At 42.0% G+C, this 22,493-nt stretch overlaps 1 protein-coding gene across 2 annotated transcripts in view; it reads right to left on the bottom strand.

The window, feature by feature from the left end:
• Positions 1–1,351: 1,351 nt before the first annotated feature.
• Positions 1,352–22,493, bottom strand: part of kcnh1b (potassium voltage-gated channel, subfamily H (eag-related), member 1b) — a 48,458-nt gene continuing 27,316 nt past the window's right edge. For both annotated transcript variants that reach the window (XM_063882845.1, XM_063882844.1), the window contains 4 exons: positions 14,945–15,144; positions 13,639–13,891; positions 11,069–11,265; positions 1,352–4,838 (listed from right to left, as the gene is read on the bottom strand). In XM_063882845.1, coding sequence (XP_063738915.1) covers positions 3,990–4,838; positions 11,069–11,265; positions 13,639–13,891; positions 14,945–15,144 — 1,499 coding nt within the window. In that variant the 3' untranslated portion in view covers positions 1,352–3,989. The remainder of the gene's footprint in view (positions 4,839–11,068; positions 11,266–13,638; positions 13,892–14,944; positions 15,145–22,493) is intronic.

Raw genomic sequence — 22,493 nt, 5'->3', positions numbered from 1 at the left:
GCTGACACTGAAGTAAAGTGTTTGATGAGTAGTATCAGCTTTATGAGCAGACTACCACAAGTAAAAGTACACAAGCATTCATTATTTGGGAATACGCAGAAGTAGTAGTATTTGGTAATAGTAGTATTATGCAATATGTAAAGGCAGAACTAGAATAAATATCATGCTCAGTTGGTTAAATCTGTATTAACAACTGTAACTGTCACATGATAGAGAACAACGTTTAGGACAGTACAGAAGTACAGATACTGCAGATAGGTACAGAAACTGGAGTAGTGTTCACATATAGAGAAGGTTTTAGTGGACGTATATGAATTTCCAAAGTCAAGATCTTTTTAAATCATTTACAGTACATTTTTCTTTCCACAACATGATGAAATAGCCTCTACTTCACCTGGCTACTGTTAATTCTGACGCCTAATGAAACACCGTTTGTGTATTCATGGTAATGTCTTTCTTTCGGTAATTAAATTGAAGTCATGGAAGATAAATCCTGCAGCGGACTGTGATGTGTGTGTCTGCTCTGTAGAGGGTGCTGTGGCTTCAAGATAACATGCAGGAGATGCAGAGGATGAGGAGGGGGTGAGGAGGGGAGAGGAGGGTGAGGCTGTGTAGGCATGTTTAGTGTCAGGCTGAGAGGATAGCCCGGCTGTTTGTTCATTGCTGCAGAGATCAACCTGAAGGAGGAGGAAGAGGAGGAGGAGGAGAGGGGGGAGGGAGGAGGGCTGGCACTGCAATGCAGAACACCAAATGAGGAGGAAGGAGAGGGAGAAGGGAGGAGGGAGGGAGGGAGGTGGAGAGGGAGCTGCCAGATCTGCAGAGAGCATTTGTTTTTTTCTGAGGGGGAAATTCAGGGATTCCCTGTTGGCTTGGAAAAGATCCAGAAGGAGAAGCAGCGACACGAGTTCTGATCCATGATGACATCCAGATGAAAAACAGACGACGATGTAACTCTAAACACATGATACCTCTTATAAAATATAGAGGAGATTCCCTCATCAGTTAGGACAATAACAAGCTGCGACCTTGAAGAGTTATTATGAAAAATGTGACGGGAAATATGGAAATGGCAAATACACACGTTCAATTGGGTTTTGATTTATTTATGTATGTTTTTATTCATTGTGTTGGACACTTAATACTTGGTTTACTCGATGATGTCCTTTAACGTGTTTTCTGTTCTGGGGGGAAGTTGGGGCGGATCAGCCTTAAACTTTAATGTTGTTTAGATGTGAGGAATTGGGTTGTATCGTCCAAGGAAAGTGGTTTTGACGTTGGATTTCACAGGTGTTCAGTCAGATTGAGCTTTTATAACGGACAAACAGAAAACAGCAAACAAAGATAGAAAAGGTACAAAGTATGAAATAATTTATTGTTAACATTTGATGTGATTTTCTTAGAAATACTCTTTGTGCTGATACATTTTTCATCCTGACAGTGACGAACAGAAATAAGAATATATACCTGTGGTTACTACAAGTTTTCCATCAAGCGTTTCCCTTCACATTGTGAGTTTTCAGCACAGTGCATACAGTAAGTGACACTGATAAAGACATACCGTTTTTACATTAAAGCGCTTTTCATGCACAGACTGTGGCCGTAACATACAAGTGACCGACAGCAGTATCTATGTTAAGTGAGAACAAAAGTCCTCAGAGATACTGAAGTACCAAGGCAAAGACATCTTGGTTTTTTGTCTTATTTAAACAAAATAAAAGTTTTAGACAACAGCGTCATGCAGAAAAGTGCATCAGTGCCGATACCGGCGGTGCTCGTGGGACAACGTGAGATACACAAAGTACCACAAACAGTCTCTCAGTACAAACAGCATACATAGGCAATAATTGCATATTATGACGCTATATTATAATTACACCTACACAGGAAATACGAGATACCAAAGACATAACGAAACATCTTCTTTCTGCTCAGGGGGCGACATAATGACAGGTTACATTTCCTCCACGTAGGAAAAAAGCATTGGATTCAGTATCTGGAGGTAAGGTAACTTCTAGTCTATCAACCTGTATGCAGACGATACTCCACTTAAAGTTGCAGAATATTTTATACCAAGAAACAGGATTAGTTCTATATTATCTAAATGATTGGCTTACATTTGCAATCGAATCATGTCGTAATCGTGTTGTTAATTTCCCCTCTGTGGGACGAATAACGGTATTCCGATTCTGATTCAAGAATAGTTACTGTAAGGGAGTGAACCGAATTTGACTCCAAAAACCTGATAATCTTCAAACTAACACAAACTTCAATGTTTACGTTTGATTTTGGATGGGATCATAAGTTAGTCCACTAAGAAACTTGCTGAGAAACTGCAGGAACATGAAGAAAATGTACGCTACACAGGGCTTTGCGACTAAGCGGCTGCAGTTCCTCTAACGTCCAGTAGAGGCAGCAACAAGAAAAACCCAGTTCTATTTAAGTAAATTGGAAACCCTCAAACTTTCTCATCAAATACGTTCTACGAGATAACTTCACTTTTCTTGTTTCATAACTAATTGGCCTTAAAGGAAATATAAAGATTTAAATATGTCTATCTTGATTGACAGGTCTCTCGGCCTATTGTACTCAGGAATTGATAGTCGCTACCTCAGCTTGATCCTTTTCAAATCTTTCAATTTCTGTCTCCAGGCGAAGACGAGCGGGAGACCCAAATACTTTTCATCCTGTGAGAGACAACTACAGAAAAAGCTTATACATGCAGGTGTTGTGGTACTCAAGTGAAGCTTTTAACCACGGATTCATAGAACGATAGGACGATGTGACGTAAATCAGGACTTCAGTTTTATTATTCGCCGTGAAACCTGTTGAGGATACTCTGTCAATTTAGAAACTGATCATAATAATTATTATCATTATTAATTAGTCGTATTATTAACTCCAGTGTGTTGACTTACAGGCTGAATCTCTTATTTAATTATAATCTTCCAGTAAAGGAGGTTTTAAAATAAATGACACTTCTGATTGGGCTTTAAGTGGTAAATCAACATGAAATCACAATGAGTTCCTAATCAAAAACCAAAAAGAACCTTATGAGTAATGTCCATTTCTGTGCAGGATTGAAACATTAGACACATTTAGGGTCTCATTGTCACTGTGCTGCATCAAATCTTTCACATTCATACTAGATATAAAAACCCTCCCCGTCCCAAACATCACAGACTTCTTACTGAAATCTGTTCACACAGTGTTTAGTCTGCATGAAGATGGGGACAGTCTGCCCCTTTAACTGTAATAAGTCCCACCAAACCAAAACATTGTCTGATCCACAATGTCTTTTAACAAGTTCAGCAAATTCCTGATTACACTGAACGTCGTTTTTTTATTTTATTGACGCTCTGAAACACCAATCACAGAGCATTGCTTTGATATGATGTCATGCAGCGGTCAAAGAGGTCTATTAAAAAGACCAATCTACGATACAAGGAAGTAGTGACATCGTGAACATCTTCTTTTTGTCAGTTTTGCAGGTTTTGGATCCATATGTCCTACTTTAATCACTGAGATATGTCTCATTGATTGTCTTTGAATGCACCCCTATCATTGTGAAGTGTGTAAACCTTCTTTAAATGCTAAACAGCTTAAGTGACTTTGTGGACCAGACCTCATGAGACGGTTTCAAAGCCACCAAATGAACCATTAAAAACACGGTTTCCATCATCACAGTGCCAAAGTCCTGTTCAAAACAACAACCATAAAGCCATCTCTTATTATTGCCATAATCATATGAAGGTCTCAATCCTCCTGAGCACAAAAGGTGCCTTCATTAATCTTCCTTTAGTCTTTGATCAAAGTTAAATCAGCAATTGTCATTCCAGTTTGACATCTCGCAGAGTAATGCTATGAACGCATAAAGTGCTTTTGTGTGATAGCATTGTTGACCACCATCAGCAAGGCCTCACACTCCGAAGTCTGGAAGCTAAGGGGCAGAGTTCGATTCCAGCAGAACTAGTCCTGGACTCTAGTCCAGTTTAGGAATAGCTATCCTTATCGGAGTCAGGGGAAGGAGGCCGCGAGATCTCAAAGAAGGAACCAGACGACTTCCTGGACTTGAGGAGTCGCAACATCTCGGCCAGCTGAGTCTCCAGCACTGCCATGCGACTGTTCAAGGATCTGATGTCGCCTCTTAACTCCTGCTTCAGCTCCAGGAAAGGGGATTGAATGCTCTGCTCCGGTATCGGACAGAAGACCCTTTTTTCGTCAGACTGGACCGGACTTTGCTCCTGAGGCGTTCTGGCATCTCCCGCATTGTCCAATCGGAGGTCGCTCTTTGTGATGCCGCTGTCACAGGAGTCTGTTTTCTTGAGGGACAACTCGTCCTGAGACTTAGTCCTATCGGGCAGCGTCTCCATGGACTCGGCTTTAGAGACGCTGCCCCACGACTCGGCTTTCACGACCGACTCTTTGAATCGTCCCCAGCCTTTAGCTTTGGCCGGCTCTGCAGATTTGCAGCCAATAATGTTTCCGTTCTGGGAGGCGGGAGCGTGGAGCATAACTCGGCTGGAGGTCCTGGATGAGGAGGAAGCGAGGGACGTTGAGGAGGTGGTGGGTGTTGCTGGGCTCTCCGTCAACATGACTATGCTGGTGGAGGCCAGGACCACCGGACCTCTAGGCTTTGCCAGGGGAACGACGCCTTTCTCTACATCACCGACTACCGGATCGACCTGCTCCATGGCGAGCCGCGCCTCCCTCTGCTGCCGGAAACGCTGGAAGAGGCGTCGGACCGGATGATCTGGAGGGAGGTTCAGAGGAGCCTCATTCTTCCTCTTCAACATCTCCTCCTCCTCACGTTTCACATCACTGATCTTCCGAAAGACGATCTGTGAAAAGACAGGAAATGATCAGGACAGTTATCCATTATCAATATTTTCACTTCTTTATCCCCGAACTCAAGTCCATAAGTTACAGGAAGGACCACTGTGACCATTTATATCTTGGACTGAGGAGAGAAGTTTGTGGTCTGAAAAGGGGATTCAATTTCATGCCAATCCATTAAATAATGAATACGATCTATATTTGTCTAGAACAAAGCAGTGGGCCGGCCAATCCACCAGGTTTTAACTCAAAACTTCAAGGTCAATAGTATATAGATTCTGCCTCTGGGGAGTTTTGGTTTCTTAATTAAATAATAACAGAAAGCTCAATAATTCAATCCCATAGTACAGTGGTTCTCAACTGGTCAAGCCTCAGGACCCACGTTTTCCTTCGTCATTAAATCACGACCCAAAGTTTTGAACCACTGCAGTAATATATATATATATAGCACATATTTTTTGTATGAAATAAAAAGACAGACTTGGAGCCAATCCTGGATCACTACGTGACAGCAGTTTTCAAAAGTGTTTCTGGTCTCCACATTTCCAGTCAAACAGCTACTGCACGCGCAGCATTAGAAATTTCGGCTTGACTTTCTTCCGTGATTTTTTCCTCAAATTTGTATTTCACTTGCATAACTGCGACCCACTCAAAATGGGCCATACTTACCTCTCTCTTTCACACAACAGGGGCAAATTAATCCCCTGCGAATATACTGTAATATGTCCAGGACTCTAATCTGACAAAGGTGAGAACCGGAGGAGTTTTTGTAGTACGCTGTGCCTTTGTTAAGTTGAAGGGAGTAATATGCATGCTGTCTTGGTTCAGACCCCTGGGATTTGGGCTTGTTGTATTATATTCCGCATCAGTATTAGCAGAACTCAACCAGTTGTGCATTTCTTCTTAGTGCAAACAGCTTGACTCCACATATTCACAGATAAAAACTGCTCAAAAACGTGTGTGTCCTTTAATTTAAGGAACATTATTGATACAATTCTCTCTCTAACTATCACTGCTGTGAGGATCCGTCAGACAGAACAGGTTGAGAACTACTGGTCCAATTTATAAATCATTGGTTTAGTCCTTAATTCTGAAGCTACACCAGCCTCTTAACACCTTCACTCCAGGTGTGAAGGTTATGTTCGAGCTGATGGGCTGTAAACCTCTGCATGTTCAGATAAAAGACTTGAACGTACAATAACGGCGCGTGGGGGCCGTCTGCTACACGTGACCTCTGCTGAGTCTGAGTATCTTTATCTTGCTGCAACAGCGAGTGGAGGCGACGGCGAGGTTTTTCCCCCTTAGCGATGTCATCAGTATGCTGAGCCCTGAGCCAATCTGGGAGCTCCTGACCTACTGAAATTGGATCGTGTGGGTGAAGCAGTCGGGACGGTTCCCGCTCTCAGGGGTGACGAGAACAGAGGAACGCAGAACGTGAGAGAACTGCTAATGTTCCACAACCGCTACTTTGTTTCTTCTGATGTTAACACAATGCATCCCACCGCTGCGCCAAGTCTCAGAGCCGCTCCGTGCTGCATTCAAATGTGAAAACACAAACTCTACAGCCGGCCGGGACTTAGATTAGTATGTAGTAAACACAAAACCATGTCACCATCATTTTTTAAAACATATATTCATTTACAGCTGTTACAAAGTAGCACTATTGTTCATTAGGAGTGCCAGAGTCCAATCTTTTAGCTCTGAGGGAAACATCTGTCTTTCCAGCTGCTAAAGTCTTCCCTATGTTCACAAATTAATCTCTTACTGTGTCGGTCTGATGCAGATTGAGCTGCTCATTCTCTGGAGGTTAATGACTTTAAGCCACATTATTTTCCCAGTGGCGTTTCATTTAATCGCTGTTATGAAAATGTATCCCTTATTGCCCCATTAAAGGTCAGTTATTGCTTTGTGTTTCTCGACAAGAAATTCCCATTTGAAATGAATTATAGGGAAACATTTTGTAATTTGTAATGTTCTGCAACCAAACAGCAGTAAAGCAAGAAATACATAACTTTTTTAATCCTGTAATGGCTAAATATAAGCTACGGGGTTAGCTTAGCTTAGCATAAAACAGAGGAAAACAGGTAGACAAGCTCTGACCAAAGGTGGCAAATCCACCAACCAGCATCACTTTAGCTTACTGCTTAATATATCTCCGTTGTTTATTCTGTATCAAAACACACGTATTGGTGGGTGCAGTCTTGTTGTCCCTGTGAGGTATTGTTGCAGTACGACTTACAAAAAAAAGTCCAGATACAAGTTGATGTCACATCAAAAAGTTGGCGAGGTATTGAACCACTGTCACGCCTCAACAGCACTCAAAAAACATCTCTGACAGCAAAGTCACTTCAAACATTTCAACAAGAGGGCTGACCTCTTTATATAAAATAAACTGTCTGAACAATTTCATCCATTCAAACCTTCTGAAGACTCTGTTTGCCTGGGTTAAATTCTCCTGTCAAGAAACTGTTTCTGTTTTAACATTCAGGCAGTGTGGAGAATCAAATCCAGTAACACATCATGCAGGTTCACCCTGTCTTCTCCTTTCAGCAAGATATTTCTCATGCAGCTCTTAAATACAAGCCCCGTTATGCTTTCTGGGGGTTTTCCCTTCCCTGTAGTGTGTTTTGTAGGTTTCAGTGCATGTAAATGGTCTGCAAAGGCTAAAATCCCAAAAATCCCACAAGAGGGAGTTTCTCTCCCACACACTCCCAACATAAAGGCATGGAAACATGTCACAGGAGAGGTACAAAATACCAAAATGAACCTGTAAATGAGCAGAATATGTCCTCTTTAACTTGTGGGTCCGGCTGGAGACCAGAGAGCAAGTCTTTGTATTCAGCTTTGAGTATCTAATGTTCCTCTGAGGAATATCCAGATCAGAATCCATCATAAAACATTTAGGATTAGATTACATTTATTCTTATTCATCCCGAGGGAAATATCGACTGAACGTTCCTTATTGTCTTCCTACTACAGCAGGAGAAATTCCTAAAGACAAATGGCAGTAATGTCACCACATTGAGTTTCTTCCTCAAAACTGGACTGAAGACTTTTGCTCTTTGGATTTAAATGTTATCAGGTCGGTGCTGCTGTCGTTGATGATGCTGCTGAGTGGGTTGTGATGCAACTCTGTAGTCGGGGGGGTTTGGAGGTGAGAAGTGCCCCGGCAGGTCGTTCCTCTTCACCAGCGTCATTATTGCACAGCCAAGCAGAACAAGACACGATGGCTTTCACATCGATTTACAGCAGAGAGGGGAAGAGAGACAGGGAGAGGGAGGGAGGCTTATGGCTAACATCCCAGTGTTTTAAACCTCGTCTTAATTCCAAGCTCCTGTTTCCATCGCATCTTATTCTAACAAATAGTATCCTATAAAAGGATCTTGATGGAAGTCTTTGGTCCATTTAGACCGCTTAACCTGGTTAGTCAGCGGTTTACTTTTCACTTTTAGGGAGCCGTTTCCTGTCTGAACTTTTATTTAATTACTCAGAATTTTTCCGCCTCTAAGAGAAATATATTTAGCCAATGTTCACAAAATAAATCCCTGAATTTTCAGATCAGTTTCCTATTTTTGTTTGTGTTATTTATATGAATGAAGATGAATTAACATTTATCATTAAATATTGAACATGATAACCCTCATGAGGGGGGATTTACTGCACGCCTGTTGGCCTTTATTACATTTATTTTAAAGTTTCGGGCTGTTTGATGTGGACCTTGTGTGTGTAATATGGACAGCTTTAATAGCACTTCATTTTCATTTCTACGTCAGTAAATCCAGAAGGCAGCAGTCCTTAGCGTTATAATAAAGGGCTTTTTTTACCCATTTGTTTCCACTATTGAAGTGTTGTTTCTGTCTGATATTTCACATGTTGTGAGAAGAAGTATACTTTATTTGTGTTTTGAAAGCAGATGTGAGAGTGTGTTGACTTTAGTTACGCAAGTATCACACATCAGGTGTTTCACTTCGTACGAAACAAGAACACAGTGGTTTTAAAGCAGCTGTAGGTTTCACTTCAGGTCAGTTTTACTCCCGTTCTTCCCTCCTGTATTAAAGAAACTCAGAGCTACTCACACAAACACAACTGAGTTTGTATAATTATTGTATTCGACAACATTTCTTACATATATGTACCCTTTGTCTCGACACTCGACCTTAACTTAAATTGGATTTGAAGGACAGCGAGTGCAGACTAAGCTTAGGCCTCCAGGTGAAAACAGTAAGTGGATTTACGTTGGTCTGGATATTAGCTGTCTGAGCAAATGGATCGCTGATGAGATCTGTGATTCAGTGCTTTGATTGTTGTTGTTTCCATCGATGGAAGGTCTTATTAAATCGACCTTCCTAAGCTCAAGGTCACCTCTAATACTGTCTGCTGCTCATAATGACACGACTTCAAGGCCTAATCACACCAAGAAAAACACATTATTTTGATTATACTGTGATTATCTTTAAGATGTGTAACCCACTGTTGAATCGTATTGACAATTTCACAAATCACTTTTATTTCTTTCATTTATTTATGTTATTTATTTATTTATTATTTTTTTTTACTTGGTATGGTACATCGGTGTCTGTTTTCTGCATCATTGTGACTTTTATGGTTTTTTAAAATTTGTATTTAATCAATTATTGCAGTTTTTGTTGTGGTTGGACATTTGTTTAGGTCTTTAGCTGTGAAAACAAAATGGCAATAAAAATGTGGGTCAGAAAAACAACCGACGGACTTTTTTCAGGTTACAGATTTATTCATTGAACAGGTATAAAGATGATTTGAGTTTAGAGCTCCACATGTTTCTCTTTAGAGGGTTTCAGGGTTAAAGTGAGCAGAGTGTTTGCAGCAACTGAGGTGTGAACACACCGCCTATCATCATCCACCTCCACACTGTTGGCTCAGCCGACATCGCACCTGCTCTGAGGAGGAGGACGAGTCGAGAACAAAGCCGCTTATGTACAGTTTGCATCGCAAAAAAACAACAGATGACTCCAGCACCGAGCGGCAAGGGAATCCAAGGTTACCAGAGACACGCACGCTCAGAAATTCACGTTTGTGCACACTGGTTTTTTTCCACTTTGGGCTTATTTTAGCTGCATTTTGGTGTGTTTTTTGTCCGTCTGTGATGTTTTCCTTTTTATCTTTCTATGACTCTGAGTCCTCAACAACAGACACAAGAGTGGCTGCTGATTTCTGAAAGGACCGGCTTAAGGATTTCCAGAGTATATAACAACACTGTCATTGAACAGTGTGTAATCTCCTGCCTCAGAGAGCTTGATTGAGTTCAGTCAGAAGAACGAGAGGACTTCATGCTTTTACGTTGTAGAAAGTCCTCTTCACAAATAGATGTTATTCAGTTTGGGTTGTATGTGGAGAACAAAGCGCTGTACAATGGTTCAATCAGACTGAGGAATGAAAGGGCAGAATGAGACAAAGATAACTGTACGGCAACAGTTCAAAACAAATATAATAAAAACCAGCAGTCAAATAAACTGGAAGCAGATTTACATTTTCAGGTTCATATTAGTATTGTGTTCCTCTACTGGGACATGTCTCCATGCTTCAATGTTCAAAAGGCTCTTTATTGTTCTCATACTGCCTGTGCTGCAGCACCTCTTCTCACACTCTGTCTGAAACCAGAGCCCAGTCTGCTCTGATTGGTTAGCTGGCCAGCTCTGAGATCCCGTAGCGATGTCCCGCCCCTCAGCCTATCACACATAATGTGTCGGAACACTAGCCAATAGAAGCTCAAGTGTTACATAGTGATGTCACTTTGTTGTGGAATTTTAAAAAAGGAGTGCTGTGGAGGCGTTTCAGGCAGGGTTGAGCATGAGGGGGGGATGCTTCTGGAGGGAGATTTGGGATTTTAGCCTTTGCCGACTATTTACATGCACAAAAAACTATATGAAACACTACAGGAAAGGGGAAACCCCAAAAAGCATAATAAGGTTATTTTTTAATCGAAACCGGTTCCTGTTTCAGTGTCCACTTAGTGGAGTGCAAAGGGTCCAAAGAAAAACGTCAGTATAGATATTTGAACGATGGTTCTTTAACACATTAATGGACTGTAAAATCGAACAGTATTGTCCCTGTCATGCAAAGCTATGGATAAGTGATGAAGGTTTGAGTCAATTAACCCTTCTTCTTTTGGGTCCATAGTATTGCAAATGTTAATAAAACCACATTTGGTGTCGAAACATTCATTTAACAGCCAATCTTTGATGAGGTGCAGACTCACCCTCTTCCTCAGGTTGTAGGTGAGCACCAGGTTCCTGGAAAAGTGGTTGGCGAAGGCGGCGTAGAACTCGAGGACTTTCTGCAGCGCGTCTCTCTTGATGATGTGCAGGTCGCAGTAGGTCAGCGCTCGCACGTTAGCGCACGACTGCGCCAGCGTCATCTCCTTCCAGAACACGTCACCAAACACGTCGCCTTTACCTGCAGACACACACACAGACGGACTATCATTGAGTTTAGAAATAACCTCGTTAAGAGTCCGACTTGGATTGGAAACCAAAGGGTTGTCGGTTCAAGTCAAGATTAGAATCAAGCTGCTGTATAAAGGATAATAGCTGCCCACTGCGCCTAATACTATGATGGGTCAAATCCAGATACTTTTTCACTGTGTGCGGTGACAATTTACTTAATTTCCATTCTCTGAGCAACATGTAACTCCTCAGAGGTCAACATGATGAATGCTGTCATTCAGGAAGCCACAGACCGCAGCGGAGGACACACAATCATAAGAGGGAAGAAGAGCTTTGATGCAGTTGCTTTAAGAAGACATGTGGAAAGAGGAACTTTGAGTCGTTGCTAATGTGATGTGAAACCAGAGGCTCAGACGGAGATCTGCAGAGAAAGTCTAAATATTTATCCAGAGAGGAACTGAAGTCAATTCAGACTGCTGATAACATTTAGCTTCTGGTAATGATCTGGAAGTCCAAGCAGATATTTAAAAGGACAGAAACAAGTCGCTGAGAGGCCGTTGGCATGCCTCATTTCCTCCCAGCATCTGAGTCCAGCAGCTGGAGCACTGAGCTGCAGCTGCTGTAGCTGGAGAGAGAGAGGGTTTAAAGATGACTTTCTGACTGCTTCTCACAGAGTTTACTAACTAACTAATTAACTAACTGACTAACTGACTAACTAACTAATTAACTAACGGACTAACTAACCAACTAACTAACTGACTAACTAACAGACTAACTAACTAACTGACTGACTAACTAACTAACTGACTAACTAACGGACTAACTAACTAAAGGACTAACTAACGGACTAACTAACTAAAGGACTAACTAACGGACTAACTAACGGACTAACTAAGTAAAGGACTAACTAACGGACTAACTAACTAAAGGACTAACTAACGGACTAACTAACTAAAGGACTAACTAACGGACTGACTAACTAACTAACGGACTAACTAACGGACTGACTAACTAACTAACTAACGGACTGACTAACTAACTAACTAACAAACTTTCCAACAAACCAAACTAACCAATTCATTAACTAACTAACTCATTCACGAACCATGCTGTTTGTATTCAGTTTTGAAATGTATTTGAATGTCATTTCCTCGTGTTTCTGAAATGTGCTGTATAAACAAACAGAAGAATGAGGCATTTAACAATCATCTGTAAATCAGGCCTCAGAAACTATGTCTGAATCACTCTTCATGTTATGTAATCTGATATACTGAGAGCAACACATCTATCTAAGAGCTCTGTTTGAATACTTCTGTGTGTGTATGTTGATGTATCTACATTTATATCAGAGTGCTGTGATCCCTCTGAAGGCTCTTTGCTCAGCTGTGCTCCGCCCCGACAGTTTCCTCCATCATCTTTCACTCAGTTTGTTTCTGAACCGCTGAACTGTCTCCCTCCATCAGCACAACTAAAAAAACTGGCAGCACGTTTCAAACAAAAAAACTAATACTTCATGCATAAAACTGATGCTTTGCTAATGAGAGCCCTGGAGCATGATTCCTACGCACGCTGCTGAAAATAGCAGGAATGTTTTGGTTTTGATGCAGCGAGCCGGCAGTGTGTGTGTGTGTGTGTGTGTGTGTGCGTGTGTGTGTGGCTGGTGACTGCACGGCTCCCTGTCTTTGTCTCAGAGCTCAGGTGTTTCCTCTGGGAATCAGACGGTGTCAGCTGGCAGCACAGTTTCAATTCTCCTTTTCACTTCCAGACTGAAATACTGACAATTCAATCTGTTCCCGCTGAAGGGCTTTTATAAACCTTAGAGAGGCGCTGATGGACGAGTCTGAGCGGCGGGACTGGACTGTGTTTCTAACAGGAAGTCGCCTATTTTGGCAAATGGACCTCTTAAAGGGAAGCGAAACCTTCTTTTGAAGAGGTAGAAGAATATAATTCAACACATTTAGTGGAGCACACATCATTCGATTATGAAAATCTTCTTTGAGTTTGAGGTGTTGTGTTTATTTTCAGAATCAGGGACTTTTTGCACTAAATATTTAAATGTTAATGTTTGATTTCCAATTTTATTCTACAGTTTAAAGAGTTTATTATTCCTTAAGATTAAGTAAACACTGCTTACATACAAATACAGAATACATGTTTTTACCAAAAGTAGTTCAAGGAAAAGTTCCCTTCAGATGAACATTTGCCATTTAAATAGGCTTTTAATTTATGAGAATAAAAGCAACTCTGATTAGAAAACTAAAAGCAAACAAAGTAATAAATAATCTCTGTTTAGTGAGAAAAACCATTGGCAGCAGAACACAATCAGATGTTTTTTAAAGATCCTTAACCCTCTGTTCAACTCAAACCAGCTTTTTATTCTCACCCAAAATGGCCACCACCTCGTCGTCCTGGATGACCTCCAGCGACCCCGACACCACGAAGCAGAGGCTGTCCACGCTCTCCCCGGCGTGGAAGATGAGGTCACCCGGCGCGCTGTGCACCGTCTGGAACTCCATGGCGAGCGCCCGCAGGCAGCCGTCGCTCGCCAGCCGGAACGCTGGGTGCTCCTTAAACACCTTCCTGTTCAGGTGGACGCAGATGTCCGCCCGCATGTCTTTCGGACAAATCTGCAGCACCTTCAGAGGTCAAAGTGGGGTCACAGTGAGGTCAAAACGGGGTCACAGTGAGGTCAAAGCTGAATCACAATGAGGTCACAATGAGGTCAGAGTGAAGTGAAAGCGGGGTCACAGTGAGGTCAAAGCGGGATCACAATGAGGTCAGAGTGAAGTAAAAGCGGGGTCACCGTGATGTCACAGTGAGGTCACAGTGAGGTCACTGTTGTTAATTAATGTATATAATTGAATATGGTCAAACAGTAGACTCTATACATATTAGGAATCATTTCTGTAGGTAACACCAGCTGGATAGTAAAAGCTGTGAACTCCATGTCAGTCTTTATGTGGCGTCTTGGTTTGCAGTTTGTGGAAATGTGTCGACTACAGTCCGATATGTTTTTGGGCAGCTTAACGACCAGTTAAATTATGCAGTTCTCCAGTCACTGATCCATAATCATTTACCACTACAAAATTAGGTTGCTCTGATGTTTGAAAGGGGTCTGATTAAGGTTATCAAATTGAGGTCAGGCTGACGTCAGGCTGATGCCCTGCAGACGTTGCAGTGTTTACCTTTACAGAAAAAGAGTCCACATGCACACCTCTCTCTCTCTCTCCCCCTCCCCCCCCCTCTCTCTCTCTCTCTCAAAGTTTATCAGTTGTGGCATTTGCTAAGTCTTTGAACATAGTGAAGGTCAGTAGAGTACCATTTCTGTTGGTAATTTAGTGTTTTTCTTTCATGATAATTTGGTATTTACTGGGAAAAGATATTCCCAATGGCCGCTTATTCTTTTTCACAGTTCATTAAGCCATTGAGTTTCCTGCATTTTGTAACCAGCCCCTACTAGCTTGTAAATATTAGTGATTTGTAAGTGCTATAAGTTATGTTAAGTGTAGCATTTCAACCGCAAGCATATTGTGTGCTCAATTTGCTACGCTCCCTAACAAAATGAATATGAAAGCGGCACAAAGTCAAAGCATCCTCTCTGTCCTATCATGTGATGTTTAAAATCCGATGTCCAAACAAAGCTAACCAATCACAGAGCAGCGTGCTGTATCTTGGTGGTCAGGCGTTACCTTGTCCGTGTCGATGCCTCTGCTCATGGACCATGTGGACACGATGTAGTCCATCACCCTCTCGCTGAGGCCTTTAGGGACCTGGTAGAGTTTCAGGAAGTCCCGCACGCTGTTCAGCATCTCGTGGTAGCGGTTGGTGTTGGCGTACATCTGCTGGAAGATGGTGGTGACGTTACCGAAGATGGTGGCGTAGAGCAGCGCTGTGCACGAGGACAAAGAACATTTAGATCATTGCTTCAATCCAAAAGTAAACGGTCATCCCACTGGCAGGATATTAATGCGTAATATGTGTTTGAATATATTTTGACAAACCCAAAAACCTTGAACATCTTTTAATGTCAGATGTTTTTTCTGGGCTCAGTAAGGTTGTGTGCTTAAAATAACCTCATGTTGACAAAGTGCTCTCCTCTTTGACAAATTATATATTTGACTTCATTTCTTTTTTTGAACCTGTAAGCGGCCACAGAAGCAGCAGCTGCTCTTTACAAGTTTCACATCAATTAAACTGAAACACGCTTCCTGATGAACGCTTTGAAACGAGGAAGTGTATCCCTGCTTCTGTGGTTCATAGGAGCCCTCAAAATATGTCTTATTTAGCTCTGCATCACAAGCTACATTTGTCAGTCCTTCAACCGTACATTTCAAAGCTTTACACATTTAGCTTTCTGTGATGATTCATAGTGTTTTTGGCATGAATATGGTTTAAAAACAACATGCTTGCTCTTGGAGACCAACAACAAAGCACCACTAGAAGTCAACATCAAGAATCCATACACACACACACATCACAGAAATTAGTAAAAAGCAAAGAAATGACAAACCTCCATTTAAACAATAACAACAATATTTGTTGTTGGGGAAAACTCTGACTGTTGTGTGTGCTTATGCACCAAACAGCAGTTCAGAGTATTCGGCCTTCTTGGAGACCCTGAAAGAAGTCCTGTATGGGGCTTCTGAAGGGGACTCCTTAGTCTTGCTGGGAGACTTCAACGCACACGTGGGCAATGATGGAGACACTTGGAGGGGCGTGATTGGGAGGAACGGCCCCCCTGATCTGAACCGGAGTGGTGGTTTGGTACTGGACTTCTGTGCTAGTCATGGATTGGCCATAACAAACACCATGTTAGAACATAAGGATGCTCATAAGTGTACGTGGTACCAGAGCACCCTAGGCAGAAGGTCCATGATCGATTTTGTTATCGTATCATCGGACCTGAGGCCGCATGTTTTGGACACTCGGGTGAAGAGAGGGGCGGAGTTGACAACTGATCATCATCTGGTGGTGAGTTGGGTCGAGTGGCGGGGGAAGCCTCTGGACAGACCTGGTAAGCCCAAACGTGTAGTGCAGGGTGAACTGGGAACGTCTGGAGGAGTCCCAAGTCCTGTGGGATGCCTGAAAATCTTGGGATCCCCAAGTCAGAGCTGGTTGATGTGGCCAGGGAAAGGAAAGTTTGGGGCTCTCTGCTGGAGCTGTTACCTCCGCGACCCTGGCGGAAAAGCGGGAGAAGATGGATGGATGGATGGATATTGTGAAACAAATGCAAAGCTGGCTGAATTGAGGTTATGTCTTACATAAAACACATCTTTCCTTTTTGATCAGGGTCATTCCATTTGGGTTACATGGGGGTGTTATGTGTTATAGTGGTTTCTCCAAATAAATCTTGAGAAAAAGCCTATTTTGGCTTAATATCAGATTGTAAATCACCACCAACTTGCACGTTTAAAATGTAAATACCAGCAAACTGACCTGAACCTATTCTTTTTTACTCTTCTTGGTGTAAACAACAAAAACACCAGAACAGTTCTACCACCCATGCACCATTAAAGGGCTTTAAAAGTTAAATAGCTGTGACAAATGGAGCGTTAAAGTTTAAATGCTCCCAAAACTTTGATTTGTTTAAGATGTTCTCCTTCTCCTTCTTCTTCTCCTTCTTCTTCTCTTCTCCTTTCCTCCTCCTCCTCCTCTCCCTCCTTCTTCTTCTTCTTCTTCTTCTCTACCTCGTGGTGAAATAATGGTCACCAAAAATTAAAAAGTATTGTGAATGAAACAAAAAGTTCTCCAGTTCCTGAACTCATCACTGAGAGCTGACTGTTCAGAGGCGTCTCTGTGTCTATCGACGGATTACCAGTTATTGTCTCGGCTCATCGATACAAACTGCAGTTCCTCCCTGACTCAGCTCCCCCCCCCTCACAGACTGTCAACAGTAAGGACCCGCAGGTCACCGGATCAATATCCACCCCGTCATCCAGCAGCAGCAGAAACTGCCAAAATCCCTGACAGCAGCTCAGACAGGAAGTGTCAGAACCCCTCCATAGGGCTCACTGTGACCTTCATTCAAGTATAGAGGGTTAGCAGAGTGGCGCTGTAACACTGAAACAGCAACAGCAGGTCCAGAACCGGAGCCAGGTCCGGAGTCCCCCCGCTGAGAGGCTGCACTCAGAGCCCAGGGTTTGTTTTTATCTTACTGGATAAGAATTAGGGTAGATTTCACAGCTGCAGGATTTTATTTTCACAGAGAGAGTCATTTTAACACCTCGTCCCACCTCACAGATCCCCCTCACATCTACAAACAACACTTTGATGACCTTTTTAGAGGAGTATCAGGTACAAACACCAAAAAAAAACAAAATAAATAACTAAAAAACAAACATTTCTATTGCTTTTCTTGAACTAATCTTTTCCTCAGTTGATTGTTTTCTTTACCATTTTAATATGTGGTTATATGTCCATCGTTTTTAACAAGTCGTAGTACACACATAAATACCTCCTCACATCTACAAACACTTTCACTGACCTTTTAAGAGGAGTATCAGGTACAAACACCAAACCTTGGTTCTCTAAAAATCTCTAGAACGCAGACGCTGAGTCCAAAGTCAGTACAACCGTGAAACCACATTTACTGGACCAACACAATCATGTCATTTTGTGAGTTGTTGAGTGAGGGGAACTTCATAAAGCATATAAATATACGCTGACTGCTGGTAAAATGGGCTGTATTTAAAAAACGCTCCATCTCTACATGCTTATTCACACCTCATTCATTCAGAGCAAAGCCATTTATCCAAGCAAGTTAACATTCACACACTCTCAAATCTTGCCTCTTAGGACTCAGATAGGATGACAGAACAGGGCTGGGTTCAAACCCTGAGCCGACTACGACACATTTACCAAATGAACATACCTTCACATCTTCTCATTTCTTAGTTTAGGAAGCATTGATAGTTTGTCCAGGCGTATTACTGTACCACAGAAATCAGCTGTTCAGATGCACACAGTTATTTCTCACTGTTTATCATTCATTTCTAATAAACATCGCTTTAATTGCCATGTAATTCTGTTAAAAATGGCATGGTTAGAGCTATAAGAGGTATAATCAGCAACTGGTGGTGTGTTTCCTTCAGCAGTATCAATGATTAACAACACTCTGTATTGTAATTAAAAACATGGCTGGTTAAATCCCTGCAGAACCAGAAGGATCTGAGCAAAAACGACCTCATAGGGAAACAAATAATCGTTTTAACTTTGATTAACTGCAGGAGCTAATCATTCATTACGATGAGCCTCCCGCTGTGCCACGGGTCCAGATGGAGGATGCTCTGGAGAGAAAATGGACCGTCTATTTCGGTCCTTCCCTCTCAGATCCCGTCCTGATGTCACGCTCAGCATTACGACGCTCACACACTCCCTATGCTAATGCCCCAAACTCTCATCCAGGATCCGGGCTGTCATAGCAACCGCTTTCCATCAGGCTCCAGCAGCTTTCAGCCACTTTGTGGGCCAGGAAAGATGACAGGAGGGTGTGTGTGTGAGTGTGAGGAGAGAGGGAGGGGGGTTAATCCCGTTTCTTTCAGTGTTCCTCATGAATCTAAATGGGAGCCCAAAAGACTTCTCTTTGCACCCTCAGTCTTTACGGGAGCCCCAGAGGGACAAACTGTCAGGCTCTTAACACTCAGGAACAGGAAGCTAAACTGGGTCAAAGTTTACTCGACTAAAAACTACGTGACTTCCGAATCCTAATTCAATGAGGATTTTATTATTATGAGTCAGCTGCTCAAACCAAAATGCAGTATAATGAGTCCAGAAATATGAAGATGGTGTCAGATGTATGGTCAGACGGCAGAGACAGCTTTGTTGTTACGGAGAGTAAATAGGGGATGGATGTCCGGTGGGTCTGCCGGGGGACGAGTAGCAGGCAGCAGGCTGACACCAGAGAACTTTTAATATTGACGAGAACGTTCACTCTCAAAACCGTTCCGGTATGGTACTGCACCTGGGGGGCGCTGGTGGGCCAGTGCAGAATGAATGTGGTCCTATGGAGCCCCACCCATAGATTCCTACATTTCTTTGGATATAATTTTTTTTTAAATCACTGCTATAGTTTTTTAAACATGGAATGGATAATCCTCACAAACGACACATAGCTAGTATTTTATATTCGCTTGATTTTGACTAAAATTAGGTTTTTGTAAATCGGATGACGTCATGCGTGATAAATTGCTTTACGGCACCTTGTGTCTCTCCTTCCCTTTCCTTTCCCTCGCAGCAACAGCTGCATACGATCGCAGCTGATTTGGCTCCGTGGGACTGATTTGAACTCGGCTCTACATGTTTTGAAAAGGTGTGACATTATTTGATACTCATAATTTACAAATCGTTGTTGATGTTCTGTGGACAGGTACCACAAAGCGTATTCTTCGGTCTTAACCAGTCGTGAGTTCTTCATTGACCAATCGGCTTTCATTAGCCAGATGCTAGCAGAACCTGGGTCGCAACTGCCCAACCTGTAAGAAAACAAAAGGCTATGACCCCCAGATTATTCCACTTTTGACGAAAAATCCCTGTCGACCTCTCGGAAACCACAGTAGTATTTTGGATTTTGTAGACGATATGCTAGGAGAATGATGTAGCTAGCCGCCTAGCTCCATAGGGGTCCATGTATTCTGCACTCGCCCGCGATCGCCCCCTAGGTGAACTGCAGCCAAATTCGGTACAATGGGGTTGAATAGAGAGTGAAGGGGCTTTCCGTAGACGGGCTTTGCTGACACTGAAACTGAGATTTCTGATCCTTTCTTTTACTCTCCTTTTTTCTGTAGAGGAAGTAAAGAAACCGGAACTCTGGATTTATTTGTTGTTTGAGGTGCAATATGAGTCCGCAGCTTTAAGACACGAAGAACGTATTATTTTCTGCTTCGCTCTGATGCAGGATTTTTGCCAGAAAGTGGGCGGGGCTTAATTTAGGCGGGAAGTGACGTTCACACCTTCACTGGGATAACTGGACTTAAACCATACTGTACATTCTATATTTACTATTCTATTTAATATTCCTCAACTTTCACACTTATTGTACATATAATATCCTGCTTTATATTATGTGTACATTTTCAGTCCCAAATATATACTTTTTATTTTCTTTTTAAATTTATTTTAATTTTATTGTAATTACATTGCCTTGCTTTTATGCTGCTGCAATGAAAAATCAATGTATCAATGAAGTACTTCTGTCTGTCTGTCTGTCTCTACATTTTTCTGCTACTGATTTTCTTGTTCTGTCCTTCAACGCTGGGTGTTTTAACCGAGATAAAAAAGAGAAGAATAGTAAAGCTAGAGTATTATGGGAGAAAGTAGCAAGAGTATACTTAATATTTAAAACCTTAAACCCATAAACCCAGCCAAATGTTGCCAACTATCAGACAGAGCATTTGATTTATTGATTGGGATGTGAAGCTTAAATAATAGTTTTGTTTAAGCGACATATTGCTTGTTAAATCCAGCATGTTAGCGAGCATTTTCACATTTAAATCTCCACACCTTCTGATGCTTAGCTTCCAGATTGTTTGACAAATGACTGCTGATTTTCTTTCGTTCTTTTTGAACTGATTCTCAGAGGTAAATGTGTCTCTTTCTGCCCTCATTTCTCAATCTAGACGAACCATCACACAGCAAACGCTTCATTCAAATCAACATCCATTCAAAGACACGTTTCTACAACCTTAAAGAATGAAAAACCTTTCAGTCCTCTCTAAGATCTCACTGTACCCAATCAAGCTCTTTTGGCAGGAGATTGCAATTTCAGAAGGATGGTGTGTGTCCATATTTATTATAGAGAAACTGGTTTTGTTTAAAGTCTGAATGAGTGAAGCGTGTTGCAGGTGATGAAGTGTGAGAGGGGAATGATATCAGGACCAACAGACCGTAGATCTGATGTGACACGAGGCATCAGCAGCGTCCGATGAAGGAGACGAATGATCAACACTGAGGCTCTTCATCCTTCAGCGCAGTGAGGAAAAGCTTTCACCCGCAGGTGTTCTGGGAAACATCCGCAGACTGCCTGTCTTCAAACCCTGCCGGTCACACACTGTTAGGAGAATATCTGATTCTGAAAGCTCTTCTCAACACGCTTGCACTGCCACACTTTCGGCCAATTACGACAGTCCAATGGAAATCAATGAAAACGACATGATTTTGTCAACACTTTTACCCTTTTGGATGGAAATCAGACTCAAAAACAACCAAATAATTTATAATGTTTCCAATAATGTCTTTTCTTGAGCTACCCAAAGTAGTTTCACTCCTCGCCTGTTTGCAATTAAAATACATTACATTTATTAGACACTTTAATCCAAGGCGATCTGCATACACTCTCCATATGACAATTATTTGACCAACGAAGGCATTGGAAATTGAACCAGTGCTCCCTGATCCGAAGCTCAGCGCACTAAACCACTGAGCCACAGCCTCCCTGCTCCAATTATACCCTCTAGAGCAGTGCTTTTTAAATGGGGCTAAGTGTAACCCTAGAGTTACAGAGGGGAGTAAAAACAAAGCAATCGGATTATGTCGCTGATGCTCCTATGGTTTAATGGACATGGTGCGTACAAGTAGATATTGAACAGTTTGAAGCTTTGTGTTGTTTTTGGAGGAAATATTTCAACATTTTTGCCAATTTTACCGTCCTACATCTTGACGTCCAACTTGTAAGAGTGACCAAAACCACCAGGGTCCATCCCTTTAAAGACTATGAATCTCCAAATCAGGTTTCAGTGCTGGTAGTAAAGCTGGAAAACATATCAATATTATAAATCAATCGGGAAATGAGACTAGATATCGTATTTCATTTTGGATAATATCATTTTGCGCAAGTGCTGTGTTTCCTTTATTTAGAGGCTGCATTAAAGTGAAGTGAAGACATTTTCTAAACGTACCAGACTGTTCTAGCTACTTTTCCTTTACGCAGCAAACACACGGTTCCGCTGCGTTGACGCTTGCCGGTGTACTAACTGGCGCTTTGGGTTAACGCGATAAACAACCAATCACATTAATTAATTAACAAAGAGGCGAATACATACCAGTTTCACCCACTGTCTCTGCCACCTCCCTCCATGCCTGGTTCCTCCTGTTTGTAGCCCTGTACAGGGACTGGTCGTATAAGAGCGGGTGATCAAGTGTTGGACAGAGCCATTAGTATTACACACAGCTAGCAGTAGGAAGGCTCTCGAATGCTTGTGTAAGTTAATCAGAGATGTTGTTAAGTCTGCATTTTGCAAGAGG

The sequence above is a fragment of the Eleginops maclovinus genome, chromosome 5 (assembly GCF_036324505.1).
Source record: "Eleginops maclovinus isolate JMC-PN-2008 ecotype Puerto Natales chromosome 5, JC_Emac_rtc_rv5, whole genome shotgun sequence".
Classification (NCBI taxonomy): Eukaryota; Metazoa; Chordata; class Actinopteri; order Perciformes; family Eleginopidae; genus Eleginops; species Eleginops maclovinus.
This window is presented reverse-complemented; position numbering and strand designations above follow the sequence as displayed.